Here is a 22557-nt window from a genome sequence, read left to right as displayed (position 1 = left end):
GCATTGGCAGGTGGACTCTCAACCACTGCGCCACCAGGGAAGCCCAGAACACTGTTCTTTTAAGAAGTTACATCGCTAGTGTCAGAAGAAAAAAAATAAGCAGGGATTCTCATCTTTGAGGAGCTCTGAATGTTTAACCCAGATACACACTGCACATGAGGGAGGGAAGAGGCCGAAACAACCACGCAGAGAGAATTTTATATTTAATTTTTTCTTGTCCTGCCTTAAAAGATAAATTTTATTTCATCATATCAAATATTGACTTGGATATTATTTGGGATTAATTCATGTGAATTACAGATGAGTGAGTTTTGGCCAAGCTTGACTTACTTGTTCTCTTATTTTTGGATTCAGAGTAACGGATGTAAACCTGGGGAAGTTGGTACGTGGGGACGCCCATGAGTGTTTTGTTTCACCTGTGGCCAGAGCTGTAATTGAACTTCTTGAAAAGTCAGGTATGATGCTCCTTCAGAAATGTTGCTATTTTCTATTTTTTGTTATTTATGTGAGTTTTTAGTAAGGACTTGTTTCTGGAAGATACTTATTGAAACACAGAAGTGATATTCAGTGTCAGCTTTATTTTTCTCATCTTTTAGGAGATATAAATGACTGGCAAATTTTTCTCATAAGATTAGCTGTATTATAATTTTAAAGAGAAATTGGTAAAGATGAATGATTAGCCTGTGTTTTCTCAGTTTCTCTTAGGAAACCCTCAAAATAACCACAATGAAAAATGTTTCAAGTTTCAACTTCTCATATCTGTCAATATGTAAACCTAGATAAGTTTTATATTTAAAACTTAAATGAAGAAGCTGTCAGATATAGTTTAGGGTATAGAAACCTAGATTAGGATCTATCAGTGAGCAGTATCTCTTTCAGTAATCAGTATTTAATTTTTTCTGTACACCAGCTTGAGTGAAAAGGAGACAATGCCTCTCCTACACCCAAACATGAAATGACTGAACAAAAATTCCAAAATATATACCAAAGTTCTATTAGAATATTAACTTTCAAGATATACCTTTAGGACATTAGCCATTAAGCTCAAATCTCTGAGATAATCCATATAGACAGTGTTTTTCCATCATATGGATAATTAGGATGATGATTCTAGGTCACTCTACCATAAAGTTTGCAAAGAAGGAATAAGTTACGGCTTATAGTCATTGTAGGTTTGGTGCTCAGAGGGCCAAGTTTTAAAAGGCTATATTTTTGCAGCCAATTAAGCCAACCCTGCTCTTTTCCCCGTGGGAGCCCAGTGTGCAGTGGCTGCACACAGCAGCCTCCTTGGCAGTGTGTGCAGCCTCTTGCCTGTATGGGTTGCCCTAAGGGACTCCGAGACAGCCCTTTCCAGTGGACATTCATGTCTGCCATGCTGTCCCCAGTCTGGGCTCCAGACAGGTATGTGCGGTGCCTTTGGAAAGCCCCAGGGCACAATGGCCTGGGTCCACACTGGCCAAATCGTAATGTCCATCCGCAACAAGCTGCAGAACAAGGAGTATGTGATGGAGGCCCTGCACAGGCCGAGTTCAAGTTCCCTGGCCGTCAGAAGATTCACATCTCCAAGAAGTGGGGATTTACTAAGTTTAATGCGGATGAATATGAAAACATGGTGGTAGAAAAGTGGCTCATCCCAGATAGCTGTGGGATCGAATACATCCCTGATCGTGGCCCCCTGGACACATGGCAAGCCCTTCACTCACGAGAGCGCTGGCGCTGTCCCCTCCTTACTCACGCCCACCAATAAATACTGCTTTCCTGTCCAAAAATTAAATTAATTTAAAATAAAAGCTATTTTTCCTTACATTAAAGCTGTATGGGAGGAAGACTTTGAGGTTTTGATTATAATACTGAATTTCCATTTGGTGGGTAGGTGTCACCTTAGATGGACAGAAAGTCTTGGTAATAGGCGCCCACGGGTCTTTGGAAGCCACCCTGCAATGCCTGTTCCAGAGAAAAGGGTCCATGACAATGAGCTCCCAGTGGAAAGCACCTCAGCTTCAAAGCAAGGTAAGCATCCTTCATGTTGGAAACATATCCTTCGATGCCTGTATTAGAAAAGGAGGACTGAAATGCATAGGCTGATCGTTTAACATAAAAAGTTAGAGAGAGAACAGCAGAAAATCTCAAAGGATGAACACAAAAGAGCAGATGACTGAAATAGAAAACAAATATGTAATATGAGAGATTATCAGCAAAGCCAAAAGATGGTTCTTGGAAAAGTCTAGTAAAATAGACACACCACTAGCCAAACTAATTAAGACAAAAAGAGAGAATACCAGCAATGTTAGGAACAAGCAAGGGGACATAACCACAGAAGCAAAAATTATTTTTTGAAAAGGAGAATATGATCAACTTTCTGCTGATAAATTTGAAAAATTGTATGGAATGAAAACTTTCCTAGAAACTGTAACTTACAAAATGGATTCAAGTAAAATTGAGTAGTCTTATATATAATTGAAGACATTGAATCAGTCTACCCAGCAAACAAGCAAACAAAAAAGACACTAGGTCATTTTATAAATGAGTTACCACAGTAAAGAACATTTACTCTGGAGAATAGAAAAAGAACATTTCCTAAGTCATTGTATGAGTGCCCAGTGCAGACAATGACAAGATGCTAAAGGATAATTACAGGCCAATTTCACCTATGAACATAGATGAAATAATTGTTAGCAAAATAGAAAACCAAATCCGGTATCCCATTGGGACTATCATAGGATTGCAGGGGGGGTCTAACATTAAAATCTGTTAAAATGTATTAATGTAATTCTCCACATTCTCAGATTAAAAACTATACGTCACCATAGTAGATGCAGAAAAGTCACTAGATAAAATCTAATATTCATTATGATTTTTTCCTGAGAAAAACATTAGACTAGGAATTTAAGGAAATTCCTTAACAAGATAAAACATCTATAAAAACTTAGAGTGAAAAATCTCATTTAACAGTGAATATTAGAAACATTTTCTTAAATTAGGAAAGACAAGGGCGCCTGTTATTAGTACTCCTAACCAGCATTGTGTGGGAATTCCTGGACAATGCAGTAACATGAAGAAAGAAAGGAAGAAAATTCATAATGATCAGAAAAGAAGACACCAGACTGTCATCAATCCTGGGTAATATGATTACATAAAAAGTCCAAAAGAACCTATTAAAATAACAGAATTAGTAAGAGTTCATCTGGGTTCTTGGATATAAGATCAACATGCAAAAATCAATTGCATTTTTAAACACTACCCCCCACAGTTAGAAAATTAATTTTTAAAGAAATACAATTTATGATAACAATGAGAATATAAGGTATCTAGGAATATATTTAACAAAAGTTATTTCTGACCTTTTGAAAGAAATTATATAATTTTGATGAATGTCATTAAGAAGACCCAATTAAAAGCAGAGATACCATATTCACGGATAAGAAGACTCATCTTTAATTTATTTTATTTTATTTATTTATTTATTTTTGGCTGCGTTGGGTCTTCCTTGCTGCGTGCGTGCTTTCTCTAGTTGCAGAGAGCGGGGGCTACTCTTTGTTGCAGTGCGTGGGCTTCTCGTTGCGGTGGCTTCTCTTGTCGCGGAGCATGGGCTCTAGGCACGCGGGCTTCCGTAGTTGTGGCTCGCGGGCTCTAGAGCGCAGGCTCAGTAGTTGTGGCACACGGGCTTCATTGCTCCGTGGCATGTGGTAACTTCCCGGACCAGGGCTTGAACCCATATCTCCTGCATTGGCAGGCGGATTCTTAACCACTGCGCCACCAGGGAAGCCCAAGAAGACTCATCTTAAAGATACTAATTCTCCCCAAATCAGTCTATAAATTTGAATCAGAATCCTGACATAATATTATTGTGTAGACGTTGACAAGCTGATTCCATTTACATGGAAGCACAAGGACAAAAACAAGACAATTTTGAAGAAAACTAGAGCTGTAAATATCAACAAGAAAGAATTTTTAAAAACAGCATTCACTGGAAAGAAGCACGTTGCAGAAGGCTGTATTTCATCCAACACCATTTATATAGGGTTTTAAATCAATACCATGTATATATTTTTAGGACTGCATACATATAAAGTAAAAGTATAAAGAAAGGAGTGGAAACTGAACCAGATCAGGAAAACCATGACAGGACAAAGATGTGCAGGTAGGTAAGAGGAGACTAGGGGACCTTCACTTGTGTTGGTCATGCCTTTCCTTAAACTAGCCAATGAGCGGGATGTCCAGGTGTGTTATGTTATTCTTTTACATTTTCACGTCTGAAATAGTTAATAAAGTTTTTAATTTCAAAAACTGACAATGAATTTCACAAATTTCAAGCAAAGTGAAGTTAAATTAAAAGCACATTAAGTACAGTAAATTACTAAAATCTAAAAATACATGTTCTTCACTTTGCAACGTGAGGATGGAAACCAACAAGTTGTAGTCCTGTCCAGGGGAGACGGGCCTCTTGACTGAGATTTGTAATTTTTCAGTGGCAGGTGGATCTGATGTACATAATTCCTCCTTGTTTTAAAATAGCCCAGCAACATGGTCTTGCAATTAAACTCAAGCCTATGTGCTTTTTTAGTGGTCACCACGTGGTGGCAGCCTATTCAAGAAAATTCAAGGACAATGTATCATACTTGAGAGGCCAGGATTTTAGGTTGGGAAGCTTAGTAGAAGAGGACAGTAAACTTGCCCTGAACTGAACAGCTGTGCCGAAAAGAGAAAAATGCCTTCATTGGCAATTCAGTGTTTTCACAGCTGTCACAGATACTTTTGCTAGTTGTATCTGTATTTTTGAACAACAAAGACATCTTTCAAAGTGCTTTTTTTATTATGGAAATAAATCACCTTGACTCTTTTGGATAAAGCTCACCCTAACTTTGAGAACGATGATTACAAGGCTTTATTCTCTAGAGAATCTAGAAATTGAATAGCATTCTGGTTCCCGCATGTCTAAGAAGGCTCTTTTCAAGAGCTGACATTGCACACACATTTTGTTTTCTTAAGTCCCTGGCACTTACGGTGGCACCACCGTGAATCTTATAGGCTGTCAACTTCCACTCTTTTTTTTTTTTTTTTTTTTTTTTTTGCGGTACGCGGGCCTCTCTGCTGTGGCCTCTCCCGTTGCTCCGGACGCGCAGGCTTAGCGGCCCAGCCGCTCCGCGGCATGTGGGATCTTCCCGGACCGGGGCACGAACCCGTGTCCCCTGCATCGGCAGGCGGACTCTCAACCACTGCGCCACCAGGGAAGCCCTTTTTTTTTTTTTTTTAACATCTTTATTGGAGTATAATTGCTTTACAATGGTGTGCTCGTTTCTGCTCCCACTCTTTTTATTGCTTCAACTTTATAGCCAAAAATAGGGAAAGATTCCGGGCTCCCTGTGCTTGTCTTTAAAGTTCATTTGGTCTCTGGTGTTTGGCCCTCTCTACCTGGCTTACTTACATACAACAGGCTCCCCTCACACCACAGGATAAAGGCTGTATCTTTCCATTGTTTGGTGCTAGCAGCCAACTTCACTCGTCACGTACCTCCCGCTGATATGCCTCCATGCTTCTGCCTGACATTTGACTTTTCAATATTCCTATATTTTATTTCTGAAACACAGGCCATTGCTGGGCCTGGTTTCAGAGGGTCAGTGCGCCCTCTGCAGACCACAGTGATGACAATTAATGTGGTGCAAAGAACACACAGGCACAAGTTAGTGTCCTAGGACACCTGAATGGGACAGGCTGTGTCCACCCTTGGAAAACCTTCACTGAGAATCCTTGAAAGTATAAATTTAACAACAGATTCGGATTTTTGTTTTCTAATTCCATCAACAATGCATTTTAAGATTATAGTGCATTATAAGTGCATCTGAACAGTGCATTTTAAGATTATGGCCCATTGGGGCTTCCCTGGTGGCACAGTGGTTGAGAGTCCACCTGCCAATGCAGGGGACGCGGGTTCGTGCTCCGGTCCGGGAAGATCCCACGTGCCGCGGAGCGACTGGGCCTGTGAGCCATGGTCGCTCAGCCTGCGCATCCGGAGCCTGTGCTCCGCAACGGGAGAGGCCACAACAGTAAGAGGCCCGCATACCGAAAAAAAAAAAAAAAAAAAAAAGATTATGGCCCATTTATCTTTTCATTATCAACAATACTAAGTATCAGGGAGAGAAAAGAGCAAGCAAAGGGTTGTAGCTATTAGGTCACAGGACGTTATCTTTGAAAAGCATTTCTTACCTGCTTATTTGTACCTGACATGGGACAAGACCCCACTGTTGGCCATCTGGAGGGGGATTTTCAAAACCAGGGGGGTGAGGGTTTGGGGATCAGGGGGTGACTGTAACACTGGAGTCCTGTCCAGCACCTCCTAAACTACATGTAGCCTTTCAAGTTTGGGATGACCTTGAAGCAGTCGCAGCCTGCTGCAACCAGTAGGAACTGTCTTTGAAGGTCTGGAGTCAGAGACAACATCTGTGTTCTCGGGAAGCAATAAAACATAGGCATTGGTGGAGACAGCTCTGGATTCAAGCCTTATCTGTTGTTTAACCTCTCTGAGCCTGTCTCCTTATGTGGAGAATGGGGATCATGATACTCCGTGGCTCATGGGGCTGCTGTGAGAATTCAGTGATCACGTAAGTTTGCTTAGCACAGGATCCCTGGTAATGGCTTGGCTGTTACTGATGGTGAGTCAGGAAGGACACTGGCAAGTTTCACCATACGGATGTGCAGTTGATCCTCAGTGTGGAAATGGAAAGGCCAGTGGGTAATCACATTGTAAGGAGATAATAAAAAATCAGGACCCAGGCTTCCTTATTGGAGGAGAACTAAGAGACAGTGTCCCTGAGAGAGTGGGTGCCCAGCTTTGACCAGTGTGGGCTCTCCCTCTGGTCCTCACCTCCAGGGCTATGGACCTCTTCCTTCCCTGATGCCTGTGTTACTCAGGCTGCTGCACTTCAAATCACGTCTGCTGGGGATTCCTGGTTTACCAGTAGTAGTAGTGGTTTACCAGGAACAGTAGTCCTTCCTATGATTTTGAGGAGTCGTTACATTGAGTTAGTTAAATAGAAATGGATCCCTTCTCTAACAGCCTGCCTAGATCTAAAGATAATCTTTGGATACTGATTACGCATAAAATCTCATGGAGTCTGAACATGAGAATTGAGATTTGCCTTTTTAGAGAAGTACAGAAAAGAGAGTTGACTTCTGTATTCTGATAGTTTATGCCCCTCTTGAGTGTATGATTCAAAATTAAGAATAAGTTTCCTGCTTTGTTTTGCAGCATCAAACCAAAGATGCATTCTGCTTTGAGATGCATCCTGTATTTACATGGGAGAGGGGAAGAATGTCTGGGCACTGATCCAAATTAGCTACACTCTATGGAGCATCTGCTGTTGGTACCCCAAAGCACTGGGTGTGATGTTTTTGGGTCCAGATAAGGAATCGCCCTCCTTCCTCCGCCCAAACGAAGGCCCCTCACTCAACTCCCCAGGCCCCTGGAGTGGAATGACACCCTTCTGTAGGAGGGGACAGCCTTCCGCCCTGTGAAAATTGGCCTAGATTTGGAGATGTCCTCTTCCTCACCCCAAGGAGTTCACTCTGATACCAAAAGCAAATGTTCTGCATTTAGTATTTATGAGGTGGAGTGGTACCCCTCTCCAGGGAAGAGAGGCTGGCAGGCACCCCGGGGGTGTGCTCACACGCCCTCACTTGCTCCACTGGCTGGAAAGCCTCTTCTGAATCTGCGGTCGGGCGCAGCTGGAAGATGATGGCAAAACGGCCTCCAGCTGCAACGAATCAGGTCAATCCCAGCTGCGTGTATAAGAAATAACCCCGGAATAAGAGAACCGTTGTATTTTGTTTGTCTCAGAGGATCTTGTTTCTCCTGAGCACAGAGATCGTCAAAACTAGCACTAAAAGAAGAAGGAAAAAATACAGGTCTTTCACACTTGAAGGATCAAAGTAGGCTGTTTTCTTGAGCCAAGCTAAATTATCACAAAGTCATTTCCACTTTAAATTCGGTACGTAGCATGGCTTACAAAAGGCCTTAAAAAGGGAATTGGAAAATTCTAAATATATGTGTATTATACATATGAGATTTTGAAAAAGTAATCTATTTTCCAGAGATTGTGGAGAAAACCCTAGCTTTTGTTTTTTGGCCGAGCCACGTGGCTTACAGGATCTTAGTTCCCTGACCAGGGATCGAACCCCAGGCCGACGGCAGTGAAAGCGCCAAGTCCTAGCCACTGGACCACCAGGGAATTCCTGGAAAACCCTAGCTTTTAAACTGGACTAGATTGGCAAGTTACACGAGTTTTTTTTTCTTTTTTATATTTATAATTTTTAATGCATTTGTCTTTTAAATCGTGTAGGAAATTATAAGTGTAGTTTCAAACCAAAAATACAAGAATACTGGCTTTTCTGGAGATCTTCATCTCTTCACACAGCTTGGAGTTACTGACTAGTGTCTTTTCACTTCTTGTAGAGCAGGTCTAATGGTAACGAACTCCCTCCACTTTGTTTAATATGCAAATGTATTCATTTCTCCCCCCCTTTTTTTTTGAAGTACAGTTTTGCTGGATATAGAATTCTCAGTTGACAGATCTTTTTTTCTTCAGGCACTTTAAATATGTCATCCCACTGCCTTCTGGCCTCCAAGATTTCTGATGAGCATGATAATTCTTTTTCACCAGAGAGGCTACCCTTAAACCAGTAACATATGGTAACAGCAGTAAGGACAGCTAATAATCATTGAGTTAGTGGTTACTATGAACCAGGACTGTCCTGCACTTGTGTTATCTCGTTGAGTCTGCAGCCATCCTATTAGGCAGGACTCTCTTCCCATATCATAGATGAGGAAACTGAGGCTCAGAGAAGTAAAGAGACTGTGCAAATGTATATAATTTAAAAATGATAGAGGTGACAGTACAGCCAGTATTTTTAGCCACTATCCCATGTCAGCTCTTACTCCAGATAATCACAAAACCCAATCTTTACAAGGACCTTTAAAGTCTAATCTTTAACACCCAAAAGTATCTGACAGCTCGGACGGGGAACATCAGCGGGACCAAGGCCCAAGACATTAGACTTGGGTTGAGTTCACCATTGTCTCATTCCCACAGTTAATAGTCCCACAGATATCTTCCTAAGAGAAGGAAGCCAGTTGCTCCCTGAGCCCTGGACTTCTCACCACCCCTCCAGGGGCACTCTTCAGAACGGATGTGTCCACTCTCTTGAGAGGGCAGGGTTGGGGGCACCCTGGTCAGGTGTGTGGACACGCAGTACAGCCTCATTGATGTGAGTCCCTCGCCCCCACCCCACCCTCCTGTAGTGGCTGGGTGGAGAAGATACCACCGACCCCGGGGCACCACAGATCTTGTGCCAAGCAAATACCAAGGCTACTGAGTAATGTGTGATTAAGTGACCTGGATAATGTAGCCCCCTGAGTTTCTTTGACAGATTTTTCAATGTTTCATGGACTGAAAATGCCTTTGGATGTCAGCTCCCATTCCTCTCACTCTTGCTTCTGCCTGGTCATTGTCGTGCTTATTAGCACCAGAGAAGGAGGTGAATAGAACTTTATAAAAAGCCCCCAAATCAGGCCATTTATATTTAGCAGCATTGAGAAAGGGATCTGAGAGAATCTGTTGAAAGTTGGCGTGAGATCCAAAGGGGGCGTGTGAAGTCTCAGATAGTTCAAGGCAGGTACTGCACAAAGGAAGGGCTCCAGGCTGTGTCCTGCGGAGATCAGGGCAGTGACATCACCTCCCGTCCACCTACAGATCATCCCTGCTTGCCTGTCCGCACCATCGGCAGAGCCTGGCTCTATCTTTTACCCCTTCCTCTCCAGTGTAAATGCTTCCTAAGGATGTAGAATTAGAATTCTCTAGTTGGTAGGTCTTAACATAATCTATAATGATAAAGCACCTCACATCGGTGTACAGATTTCGTTTTCAAAGTCTTTTCATATACTCGCTCACTAGCATTATATCCTGAAAGCAAGGTGTTATGTATGGTGCCTTGACCCTGGTTGTCACTGAAAAGCAGCAGAGCCTGAATATGAATCCGGGTCTTATAAACCCCACCTGCCACGCTCTTCCCTCTGCACCTCAGTTCCTCTCTGTCAAGTGCAGCTTCTTCACTTCTCCAAGGAGGCAACTGAGGCCAGAGAGTTACTCAGGGGAAGTGGGATGCAGAAATCCTATGTGCAGCCCAGGGTTCAGAATTGGAAAGCACAGGTATGGCGGGAAATGCGACGCAACGCTGAATTTCCCACAGTCTCATCAGTTCACCTTAACTTCAACACGGCATAACCGTAAATCATAAGGCTGTCCTGCCTCTGTGAAGTGCGGCTTGCTTCTCGTGGATCTGGGGACCATAACTTGGTCTTTTCCACATTTTTGTGCTACGTGGTTCTGAGTCTTTGTCATATTAGATTATCTCTCATCGCACAGACACACACGCACACACACACAGGTGTGAGCTCACACTGTGTGTGTGTGTGTGTGTGTGTGTGTGTGTGTGTGTCTCAGCCCTACTTTTTAGTTTTATTTCTTCCTAGGGTACGAGAAAGGGAATTATTCTTGATGAATCAAAGTATATCCATTACTGGATTTGAGGTTGCATTTTCCTTTTATCATCCATCATAATTTATGTGAGAATCAAGTAAACTTGAAGAGGGATTAACTGTCTTTTCTGTATCATTTGGGACACAACTGACTATCTTTGATACACTCTTCTCATATGTTGAGCAGTAAATATGTTGAATGATGAAGTAAGACATGAACGTTTTAGAAAAAGGAAGGTCATTTATTAACCTTTGGGGGAAAAATTGGGGAGATAAGTGCTGTGATCATACTCCAAATTATCCATTTGGCTTGTCGTCATTCTGATTTATGAAATAGGTCTTAATTTTAAAAGCCAATAATGTCCTACTGATCACAGATGAGAGTGGAAAAAAGAAACATGGGCAATTCCAGAAAGGAAAAAAATTCTCTGGGATGAGATCACTTGCTGAAGTGGGGGAGGTACCGTTTGCTGAGACTCATTCTCTTATCTCGCCAAAGTATTACAACATCTGAATGAACATGGTTTGACCTTCTTATTTTAGAGTTTCCACAGTTATTTTGATGTTCTCATTTGATAGTATGCTTAATATTGCAGCAAAGTATGTATATTTACCCATGGGTACAAAGCAAGGATCCTTTGGTAGATATTCAGTTAATTCGAATAAAAAGTTAGACATTCTAAGTTTGAATCATTTATGGATAAACAGGGACTCTGCTCATGAAAAACTCTGACTCAGTGAAATCTCCATAGGCAGGGAATGCACTGGACTCAAAGGGCAAGAGTTTACCCAGGCATGGTTGCCAATACCCGTTTCTATAATAAAGTCACTGATGAGTTCCTGATTGCCAAAAACGGAGGTTTTTTTACTTTTAGCTTGCTTAACCATTGGGCATCACGGGAACCGGCTGACCACACCCTTTCCCCTTAGCAGCCTGCTTGAAGACACCCAGTCCTTCCTGTGTCTGGGATCACACCAGAGTCATGTCATTTATTCCCGTCTTTTGTCATTTAAGATGAGTGTTCCCAAGGGATGCACTAAACACCTTTTTCCTCCCCATCCTACCCGTTTCCCTCGGGGATCTTGTCCAAGCTTCTAGTTTTAACTATATCTATAATGCTGGCAGATCCCAGCCTGCACCCGCATCCTCCTGACCTTCCTCAGTTCCAGGCATCCAGCTTCCTACCAGACCCGTCCTCTGCCTGCTGCAGTATAATGCTTTCCCTCTCAGCCCCTCCGATCCTTCTCAATCCAGCATCCAGAGTAATCTTCCTAAAACACAGCTGATGGTGTGAGGGCAACCGGAGCAGCCCGGTCTGACAACTACTTATCTGTTATCAAGAAAAGGCCGGCAAATTTGGGAATTTGGCATTTATTGAAAGAAAGTGACATTTAATAAAAAAGAAAAGCACTTCACTCTTTTTAGGACTTGGCCATGAGATAGCCACGGGGCCTCCACGCCACATGAGATTTCACAGACACGCCCTGTCATTGGAGAGCACTGTGAAGACTCTTCTGCGGAACAAGATGTGATCTGTGAAGCCACTCACCCGGCTCGCACTAACCACAAAGTGTCCCAGTTCATTGAAAGTGAAAGAATGAGGGCCGGGTCACCTCCCTCCCTCCCTCGGGGCCCCTCTCTGTACTTAACCGTGTGTGACAGCTGCCGGATGTCCCTGTCGCACAGGGACTGCCGGGTGTTAAACACTAGTAAAGTTTTTAAGTATTTTACCAAAAGAAGTAGAAATCGAATGTTTAATTGTTTCTTTTCCGTATTCCAGTGGTTTGCCCTGTGCCTCCATCTTGAAGATCCCCAGCTCTCAAATATTGTAGGCAGGGATTTTTATATTCCTATCCTCAGCAACCTCAGTGTCTGCCCCAGGTGGCACTTGAGAGGTGGCAGGTGAATGAGTATATTCACTGAAGAATCCTGGATCTCTTTTATTCTCTTCAGTCACTGTAATTTGAGAAGCGTGTCTTTGAGTACCTTTTTTTTTTTTTTTAGTTATTCTTCATTTTGAACTTTATTTTCTGACTTGTGTTGATAACTTTTGAAGGATGTAGAAGCAGGTTTGATAGGTCTCAGGTAATTCAATCACGATGCTTCAGGACATAGCTCCAAACCTTTTTTTAAACCTGTCCTACCTTTTGTAGGCATAGACATCTCATGCCTGAGATTCATATGTGCCCTTTCAAAATCGTTGATAGCGTTAAGTCCTGTCTTCTGACTAGGAAGGTGGGGCTGTCCTTTCTGGAGTTTCCACTTTAAAATGCATTTCATTTGCTAAATACAAAGTTGTGAGGTTCCTTATAGCTCTGCAAGTCCTCCATCTCCCCCTCCGTATTCTGAGACCTGTCCCCCATCCACACTCCCTGAAAAAGCGGTGACTTCAGAAAAGTAGTTTTCATGGTATCGAAACCCTCCGCCTTCCCACGTGCTCCACGCTAAATGCCTGCATACCTGTGTCTTGCGATTGTTTTAACATTTGGTCTTCTGCCTGGGGAGTGGGCGGTTCGCTGAAAGCTGCTTGCACTCAAGTCTCAGCAGAGAAGGCAATATTTTGTTATGAGTAAAGTTTCAAGCCAGGCTTTGGCCAGGGTCCTTCCCATTAGGGAGGAAGAAAGTAGAAACAGCCAGTGAGATGATAATTCTCCTTGAATCATAGCTCGTTAAAAACCTCGCCTGGCCCTTCGTGGGTTATTTATTGATTTAAGCATCTAGCACTTTTCCTTTCCAGAAAGATTAGCATCTCCGATGCAATCACGGCTGGGGGAGGAGATTTTGGCCTTTGCGGGATCAACTGCCCTCCCCCCCAGTTGCTTGTTAGCACAGCCCGTTTTTGAGCCGAGTCTAGGTATACAGTTAAGGGGTCGGAATGAGATTTCCGAGATTTATCGGTAATGAAAAGAACAGGTTGTACCGAAGACACCACATGTAGGAAACTAAGTGCTCTTAGGGGACTCAATTAAACCTGTGATCCTTGGCTTTTTCCAAAATGAACATTGCAGTCTTGTACGTATTAACTTCCTTTTTGTAGATGTTTTAACATGTTCTGTTTTTGCCGCCGTCGAGCGTGGAAAATGCAGCGAAATGGCGTTTCTTATCCGCTGATCACTTGCCACACGCCAAGCGTCTGTGTTTCAAGTCTTACTGTGGTTGAGTGTCCGCAGTGGTAAAAGAACACAGGTATTTTCTTATCAGATGTTTAAAATCCTCTTTCCATAAGAACACATTTTTCCCCTAAATATAACATCACCTGCAAGTTTGGCTGCCTTTCAGCTCTATCTGTCCAGAACCCATGGGGTGTTAATGCATTAGATTGCTGGGAATATTGGCTGTAAACCTCTTAATTCGGGTTCACAGTACTGTGACTTGGGCATTAAAAAAGTGGTTTCTCCAATAGGGACCTCTTTTTGCACGTGATTAATACAGACTCACAGAGATTCTTCCTGTGCCTTAATGAAGGGCGGTGCTGAAAAGCAGTGAGCACCTTTGGGCCTCATCAGCGGTACTTACTGAATTGCTCTCCCCTATTTGCATGATCCAGCTGATCAGGTGTTTCTGGGATGTTAACCTGTGCATTTAAATTTTCACCATGCTTCTCCTCTGTCACGGGAGCTCGGAGCTGCTCTAGATCTTGGCTTTTTTGTTCCCAAGATTCCTGAGACTTCAGCTGATGCAGCCTCTTGCCCAAACAGTGTTACAGACTCGGGCAGAGGAACTGGACTGGTCTTCCCCGTGATCTTCAGCGATCAGCTTGTCCAAGCTGAGAGCGGATGAGGACCATTGGAGCCCGTTCACTTCCTGGGCTGTTGGGTGGTTGGGTGAGGGCAGTGGCACTGGGAGTGTTTTTGTGTTTTGTCTTCCATTCCTGTCTGTTTGATTCTGAAGAGTCTGCAGTCAGTTGCAGGGCACTGAAGTCTGTGGGAAAAGCAATGGGGGAGGGGCCATCAGCACTGCAGAGTGGAGGGCTGTCAGCTTCCCTCTCTTTCTGCCTCATAGAGTATTGAGTATTCCAAGGCTGGGTTCGCTGGGGAGACAGGACATACCGTAGAGGTACTTACACTCCCTGAGCCTCAGTTTACTTGTCCATTAAATGGGTATAATGACACCAATCTCATGTATTTGTGAGCTGACATGCACAGTTGTTGGTATTTTCCCCATGGGTCTAAGATTCCTTCTTCAGCTCTCTCCCTCCACATATGGATCCAGTTTGAAGTCTTTGGTTGCTTAGTTGGTACTGGGACAGGTGGTCATTCTTCTGTTGAGGCCAGAGCCAACCTCTTACCCTACTTCAGAACCATCCTTCCAGACATGCTCCTCCTGTGCTGTGTTATCGAAATACAAACAGGGCAGACATGCAGATGTCTTTTGTAGTAGTGGTTGCATTGTTTCCTTTTTCTTTAAGAAAAAAAACAAACAGTTTGACAAGAGACTAACCAGGACCTCAAGGAAAATGAGATTCTTGCTTGAGCTCTTGAAAATCTGTCCATGGATCTAGTACAAGTTCCACATGGGTCTAATTTTGATTATGCAGTTGTACAGGCCGGAAGGCTCCCTGCACTGATCAGATCTTCAAGTGGCTTCGTTGCGACCAGCACTATCTCCCCCCTAAGTCAGGATGCTGCATGAGTCAAGATGGTGTCCACCCCATTCGACTTGCAGTCTCCTCCTCCCATCTGTGCAGTTTCCTTGGCCCCATCCTTTTTCTTGATATTGCAGTTAGTGTTGAAAACATGTAAATGATAAGACTACACATAGTATACATGCTGAAGTGACTGCCCTGAAGACATTTTTTTTTTAATAAGAGTAAACACTTTATTTTCTTTGTTGCTATACAGATCACAATGATGGAACTGTCCTCTGTCTCTCTCCTTTTTGTGGCCATGCCATACGGCATGTGGGATCTTAGTTCCCCACATGCCACACCCCAGGGATCGAACCCAAGCCCCCTGCAGTGGAAGCAGAGTTTTAACCAGTGGACTGCCAGGGAAGTCCCCCTGAAGAAATTTTTAAAGCTTCCTTTTTTTTCTAGGATATGATGATCACATTTGGTTTGTACTAATATGAGCTACATTAGTAAATAGTAAAGTGATTCTGTCAGTGCATCCGTGTGGAACTGAACTCTGAAGATTGTTGTCTGTCACACTGAAGGCAATTGGCGTTGATCGTCACATCTTTATGCTACAGTTGAAAATGTGTGTGGTGTTTTTCTTTTTCTTTCTAGCTTCATGAGGCTGACATTGTGATCTTGGGCTCACCCAAGCCGGAAGAGATTCCCCTTTCTTGGATTCAACCAGGAACTACTGTTCTCAACTGTTCCCATGACTTTCTATCAGGTAAATGTCTTCAAAATGGTGCCAGGCCACTGATCAAAATAGGTGAGATTGCTATGAGAAAAGTTAATCTTCTTCAGAAGAGTATGTTCCTGAAATGATGGTTGCTGTCAACATACGTACATAGGTAATGTGCCTGCCTTTTGGATTACTTGGTACTGGAACCATATTGTCGGGCAGAGAGCAGCCAAGTTGCCAGCTGCAGTAAGGGCCCCTCCTCCTCCTCGTTCTGTTCTTCCCCCTTCATCAGCATGTCCCCTGCTGGCCTCTAGCATCAAGCAGTCAAGTCAGTTGTGAACTAAAGTAGGAAATTTTTACATGTGTGAGGTAAACTAGAAACAGTGGTTTTCAGTCTTTCAAAAAACAGCTGAGGGCTTCCCTGGTGGCGCAGTGGTTGAGAGTCCTCCTGCCGATGCAGGGGACGCGGGTTCTTGCCCCAGTCCAGGAAGATCCCACATGCCGCGGAGCGGCTGGGCCCGTGAGCCATGGCCGCTAAGCCTGCGCATCCGGAGCCTGTGCTCCGCAACGGGAGAGGCCACAACAGTGAGAGGCCCGCGTACCGCAAAAAAAAACCCCAAAACAGCTGAATCCTTTCTCCTAAAGCAGTCTTAGATGAACCTCAACACGTAAAAGCAGATGAAAACACAGCTACCAGAGGGATGGGAGTGGAGACTAGCTCCCCTGTGTTTGTAATTTCCCTTTGCAGTGACCCCCTCAAGCACTCCCTTGGAGCCACAAAGTCACTTCAAAACACTGTGAAAGTCACCCTTAGAAACAGAAGAGGTCTTAGGATGGGTGCTGATATTTGATGGTATTTGCCAAGGGACCCAGGAGTGTCCTGGACCACATCAGGTCACCCTCAGGGTAGCTGAAGCTGTGCCAGCCCCAGGGCACTCAGCCCAGGGGCCAGTAGGGACACCCTTTTCTCATTCACAGAAAGACACTCAGGCTAAGAGAGCTTTAGCACACCCAGCCCACCCCCTCAAGACCCTGAGTGACATGTGTACGCAAGAGACAATTGTAGAGGGAGACAGAGAACCCTCTTTGTTACCCGTGGCCTCCAAATTTCAACATGTGGTAAGGGAGGCTGTACTGAACTGTCCAGGAGGATGGCGTTTTTTCCCGCAAAGCTGGTCAGAACTTGGGCCAAAAGGAGTTGAGGTCTCTACCGGTACCACACTGGAGTTCTAGACCTTGAATTAGGCAGCCTCGGAACACAGAGTGAAATAGAGAATAGTATCAAGGAGAAAATAAATGTAACTTCTGATCCAGTCACCTTGAGATAACCACTTTACATTTTTCCATTAAAAAAGCACTAAACTTAATTTTATTGAAATACAATGGAAAGAAAAGAAAGTAATATGCTAAAAGCTCTACTGAAATTCATTTAACTGTTTCTTCAAAAAGAGAAATAATGCACCTTCCTCTCTGGGAAATGTAGCTCCTCCCAGAATCGACCAATCAGGTTAAAAGCCCCTTGGAGCTGAAGGGCTGGGGGTTGTTTGAGGTGCTTTGAAAGGAAGATGCTCAGGAATTTCCCAAAATGCTCAGGTACTCAGTTCACAGATGAGCACACACATGAATAAAGCAATTTGAGATACAATATAATACGAATGTGGGATTAATGGCTCTTTTTAACAAATAGAAGGCATGTACTAAATTACTTCTTTGAAATATATGTAATTTCTGGGTATAACTTCTTTTTTTTTCCTGAAAAAAACAATGCCTAACCCATTAATAGTGGAAATGCACTGTAGATTTGCTCAGAATCCTAGTTGGACTAGGATAGTCAGTTATGACTTTTTTTTTTTTAATGAATGTTTCCTTGCTACAATGTTTACTTGCTGTTTTTTATTAGAGTTTATATGTTTAGGACAATTTTGCTACAATCCTGGCTGGAGATAGGAGAGTCTGCTTCAGTGTTCTTTGGGAATCCCCATGAGCCATATGTTTTATTGGTGAAACGGTGCCCCATTTCTAATAAGTTTCTTTTTAGGACTTTTATTTTTTAAAGGCATTTTAAAAACATAAGATTTAGATGTAACAATTCTCTTGAGGGAAAAAAATAAGACCAAGCATTATGTTTTAACAATTCTGTATGTAGACTGACTGCAGTTAGTTTATTTTCAATTTATCTGGTCCAGTAGTAGTGGTTTTATTGATTTTTGAATGCCCAGTACCCAGAACAGTGCCGGACACGTAGGAAGGGGTCAGTAAATACTGAGTAAATAAACATGGATTCAGAATTGTACTCTAATTGATTGCACTTTTTGCGGTACGCGGGCCTCGCACTGTTGTGGCCTCTCCCGTTGCGGAGCACAGCCTCCGGACGCGCAGGCTCAGCGGCCATGGCTCACGGGCCCAGCCGCTCTGCGGCATGTGGGATCTTCCCGGACCGGGGCACGAACCCGTGTCCCCTGCATCGGCAGGCGGACTCTCAACCACTGCGCCACCAGGGAAGCCCTGATTGCACTTTTAAGTTAGTTGCAGATATAGAGACATTTCCTTGAACTTGTATCCCACTTAAAAACAGGGCTGACGGCACAAAGGCAAAGATGAAAAATGCTGACGGCACAAAGGCAAAGATGAAAAATGCTACACTGATTAAATGGATGAACGTTTTCCAGTCGGTACTATTTATAATAGCATTACATTTCCAATTGTCAAAAGTTTTTTTGTTTTGTTTTGTTTTCGCTGCGTTGGGTCTGCATTGCTGAGCGCGAGCTTTCTCTAGTTGCGGCGAGCCGGGGCTACTCTTGGTTGAGGTGCACGGGCTTCTCATTGTGGTGGCTTCTCTTGTTGTGGAGCACAGGCTCTAGGCATGTGGGCTTCAGTAGTTGCAGCATGTGGGCTCAGTAGTTGTGGCACTCGGGCTCTGGGGCGCAGGCTCAGTAGTTGTGGCACATGGGCTTAGTTGCTCCACGGCATGTGGGATCTTCCCAGACCAGGGCTCGAACCCATGCCCCCCGCATTGGCAGGTTGATTCTCAACTACTGCACCGCCAGGGAAGTCCAAAACTTTTAATTTCAGCAATTTTAATTAGCATGAAAATTTAATCTATGAGTAAATTGGAGAAAGGCATTTTCCCTCTTTTTATATATAATTTTCCACTTTAAACAAATGAAGACCTTTTTCAAGCATTATTAAAAGGAAAGTTGCTTTTATTTAAATTTCAGAGAAAAAGAATTTTTAATATACTTATGATTGGGTGAAGGCAGGGCTTTATAATGAAATTTTCATGGTCATCTTAATGGTGCAGGGTTCCCCCCTCCTTGTAAAAATAGATAGAATATGGTGATTTATGATGAGGTAATTCTATAGAGGCAATTTATTGAATACCTAATCCCCAGAGAGATTTTCTTGATGGCTGATATCCCAGAAGCAGTGCTCGGAAAACAATTACACCTAACTTGTTGGATCCGTTCACTCTTCTATGGCATGAGTCTAATGTTTAGATTGAAAACAGGGACATAGCAGTGTTCAGTTTTCTAGCTATAAGAATAATTTTATTTTTAAAACAATTTATTTCAAATGAAGGAAGTTGGGCTGTGATTTTGTAATGCTCTGCTTGCTAAAGGTCAGAATTCATCCTAAGCAAAACCACTGTGCACTCTAATATTCAAATTTACTTTCTGATGTACCAAATGGGACAAAGGAGAAACTGGTCTTAATACTTGGGCCCAGAGAACAGTATCAAAACAGCAACTTTATGGGTCAGAGTAGTTCACAGCATCGTTTTGAGCAAACATAAGTCAGCAGGGAGCCCTGGGCTGCATCCCAGGACTCAGGCTAATCAAAGTTGCTAAATTTCCCAGGGTGGCCTCAAAACAGCTCCTTTCAGAAAAGGATTGTTCTGATTTCCAGGGAAAGTCTTATAACACTTTAGCCTTAAATTTTCCGATTGTGGCAAGTTTGGTTATTATAAGAAAAATTATAAATGAAAGGCCATCTTTTAAAGTGATTCACTGACTTGTCCCTGGATGAAGGAACTGTGAGTTAATGGGGAGTGGTTAGTGGGAAGTGAAAAGACCCATTTGGTTTGGGATGGGAGCCCTTCTGGACTCACAGACTGAGTGTGGACACCCCTCCGGGTGGGGCCCTGCCTCTACATAGGCAAGGGGGTGACGTAATGATTTCCTTTTTCAATTCTCCTTAGCCAAGAAATTTATTAAGAATATATTCCTGATTCACTGAGTTACCATCTTAATTGCTTCAATTTCTCCAGATTCAAAACTTTCAATCCATTTTAAGATTGCATTGATTCCTACTACAAAAATGATACAGTGGTTATGATAGAAAATTTTTGAAGTGTACAATAGAAAAGAAGAAAGTAACTTCTGACCCAGTCAACTTGAGATAACCATCTTAGATTTTTTCCTATGAAAAAATTACACTCAATTTTATTGGATGGAATATAGTAGAAGGAAAAGAAAATAACATACTAAAAGCATTGCTGGAATTCAGATAACTCTTCTTCAAAAAGATAAATACTGATTCCTACAAGGTTCTCCTAAAGTTTGAAATATGAGTGTACGTGTCTTTTGTGTTGTGTTTTAAAGTCTTCATTTGTTTTAGCCATGTTCTATTTTATGCAAGACAGTGGCTAAGAGTATGGGAGAAATTATTCACTGTGTAATTCTGTAGGTGAAATAGTCTTCATTCACATGGGTATTTGTGATTTATTCCTGTAACATGCATTTATAAGTTGAGATCACATCCTAGAATGTAGCTTTTTCTTATTTCTCCATCATTTAAAGATAGAGGTAAGAAAGAGGGAAGCATATTTCTTTTCCTTAGTGGCTGGATAAGAGCTTTAGATCAGATCCCCAGTGGTTCAAACAAAAGAAAACAAATCTCTCTCATTCTCTAGACTCTTGGCTTTTGCCTAAATATGATTTATAAAACTGAAGTGTTGCTAATCTTTAAACAACACCTGAGGGATATGATTTTCCAACACCCTTAATACATTTGACAATAGAACATTACAAAACACTTACTTTTGTTTCATGCTCTTTCTTGCAAAGAACTTCCAGGAAAATGGATAATTTAAAAGTAGAGTGGTCATGGACTTCCCTAGTGGCACAGTGGTTAAGAATCCGCCTGCCAATGCAGGGGACACGGGTTCAACACCTGGTCCAGGAAGATCCCACATGCCGCGGAGCACCTAAGCCCGTCTGCCACAACTACTGAGCCTGCGCTCTAGAGCCTGTGAGCCACAACTACTGAAGCCCTTGTGCCTAGAGCCCATGCTCTGCAACAAGAGAAGCCACCGTAATGAGAAGACCTCGCACCACAAGGAAGAGTAGCCCCAGCTCGCTGCAACTAGAGAAAGCCCGCGCGCAGCAACGAAGACTCAACGCAGCCAAAAATAAATAAATAAATAATTAATTTTTTTAAAAAAAGGTGGAGTTGTCCAATATATACAGTACCAAATGTAAAATAGATAGCTAGTAGGAAGCAGCCACACAGCACAGGGAGATCAGCTCGGTGCTTTGTGTCCACCTAGAGGGGTGGGATAGGGAGGGTCAGAGGGAGACGCAAGAGGGAGGGGATATGGGGATATACATATATGTATAGCTGATTCACTATGTTATACAGCAGATATTAACACACCATTGTAAAGCAATTATACTCCAATAAAGATGGTAAAAAAAATTAAATACATAGATAAATAAAGAGTAGAGTGGTCCGAAAAAAAAGAAAATAGTTTCTTACTTCAAAAAAGTTACTATTAGCAATGTTTCTCTTCTCTAAGAGAGGATGTAGACTAAAGCATTTTACATGTATGTTTACTTTTCATAAACTTCCTAAGTGCCAACCACAATAGAATTCTTATAAAATGCCTCTCTGTTTTGAAATCCAGGTAATCCTCAAAATTAATGCCCTAAAATATAATTTCTCAGTTTTGATGGAAAATTGGGTCTGCCACTTTCATGACAGGGATTTTTAAAAATTATCCAAGAAAGCCTGATCATTCACAGAACACTTTAACTGGGCTTGTCCTATAGGTGTTTTAGTCCTCCTTTTTATATAGGGTTGGCCCAAAAGTTCGTGCGGGTTTTTCCATAAGATGTTACGGAAAAACCCAAACGAACTTTTGGGCCAACCCCATACTTTGTATTCATACATGAAATTGCTTTGATTTTTTTATTTATTGCTTAAACATTCATACAATACGACAAGCACTTTACATTACCATATCACATTCAGTTCTCACAAAACTCTGCAAGGTTGAACAACATTAATTAACAGGCCCAGAGTCACAATTGCTAGTAAGAGGTAGAGGCAAGATTTTAAACCAGTCAAACTCTAAATATATGGCCCAATTGGGAGCCCCAAGGCTGTGCCAGGACCTACCTGGTAACCTATCTGTAGCTGTGCCATGACATCCTAACTTTCTTGGTTGAAAACGAGAATATCATTCAACATCCTGGCATTTTACAAGGAACAATATGCTGAAAGTCTTTTTTTTCTTTCCAGGGAAGCTTGGATGCGGTTCTCCTGGTGTCCATGGTACTGGTCCCATCGCAGAAGACGTGAGTCTCCTTGCTGCCGCTCTGCGGGTTCAGGTTTGTCTGACACAGCTATTTGAAAATTTTTGAGTTTGGAGCTTCAGTGAATAGTTGCTAACATTTGGAAGTGTTTTCTGTTTAGCAGACACAGTGTCAAACACTTTACAAACATGATGT

General features: G+C 42.5%; 1 protein-coding gene across 3 annotated transcripts in view; it reads left to right on the top strand.

The window, feature by feature from the left end:
* Window positions 1-22557, top strand: part of MTHFD1L (methylenetetrahydrofolate dehydrogenase (NADP+ dependent) 1 like) — a 198655-nt gene that overhangs the window by 11144 nt on the left and 164954 nt on the right. For all 3 annotated transcript variants that reach the window (XM_082633840.1, XM_082633841.1, XM_082633843.1), the window contains exons 6-9: window positions 355-455; window positions 1874-2010; window positions 15760-15871; window positions 22349-22437. In XM_082633840.1, coding sequence (XP_082489966.1) covers window positions 355-455; window positions 1874-2010; window positions 15760-15871; window positions 22349-22437 — 439 coding nt within the window. The remainder of the gene's footprint in view (window positions 1-354; window positions 456-1873; window positions 2011-15759; window positions 15872-22348; window positions 22438-22557) is intronic.

The sequence above is a fragment of the Mesoplodon mirus genome (assembly GCF_964341445.2).
Source record: "Mesoplodon mirus genome assembly, chromosome: 10".
Taxonomy (NCBI): domain Eukaryota; kingdom Metazoa; phylum Chordata; class Mammalia; order Artiodactyla; family Ziphiidae; genus Mesoplodon; species Mesoplodon mirus.
This window is presented reverse-complemented; position numbering and strand designations above follow the sequence as displayed.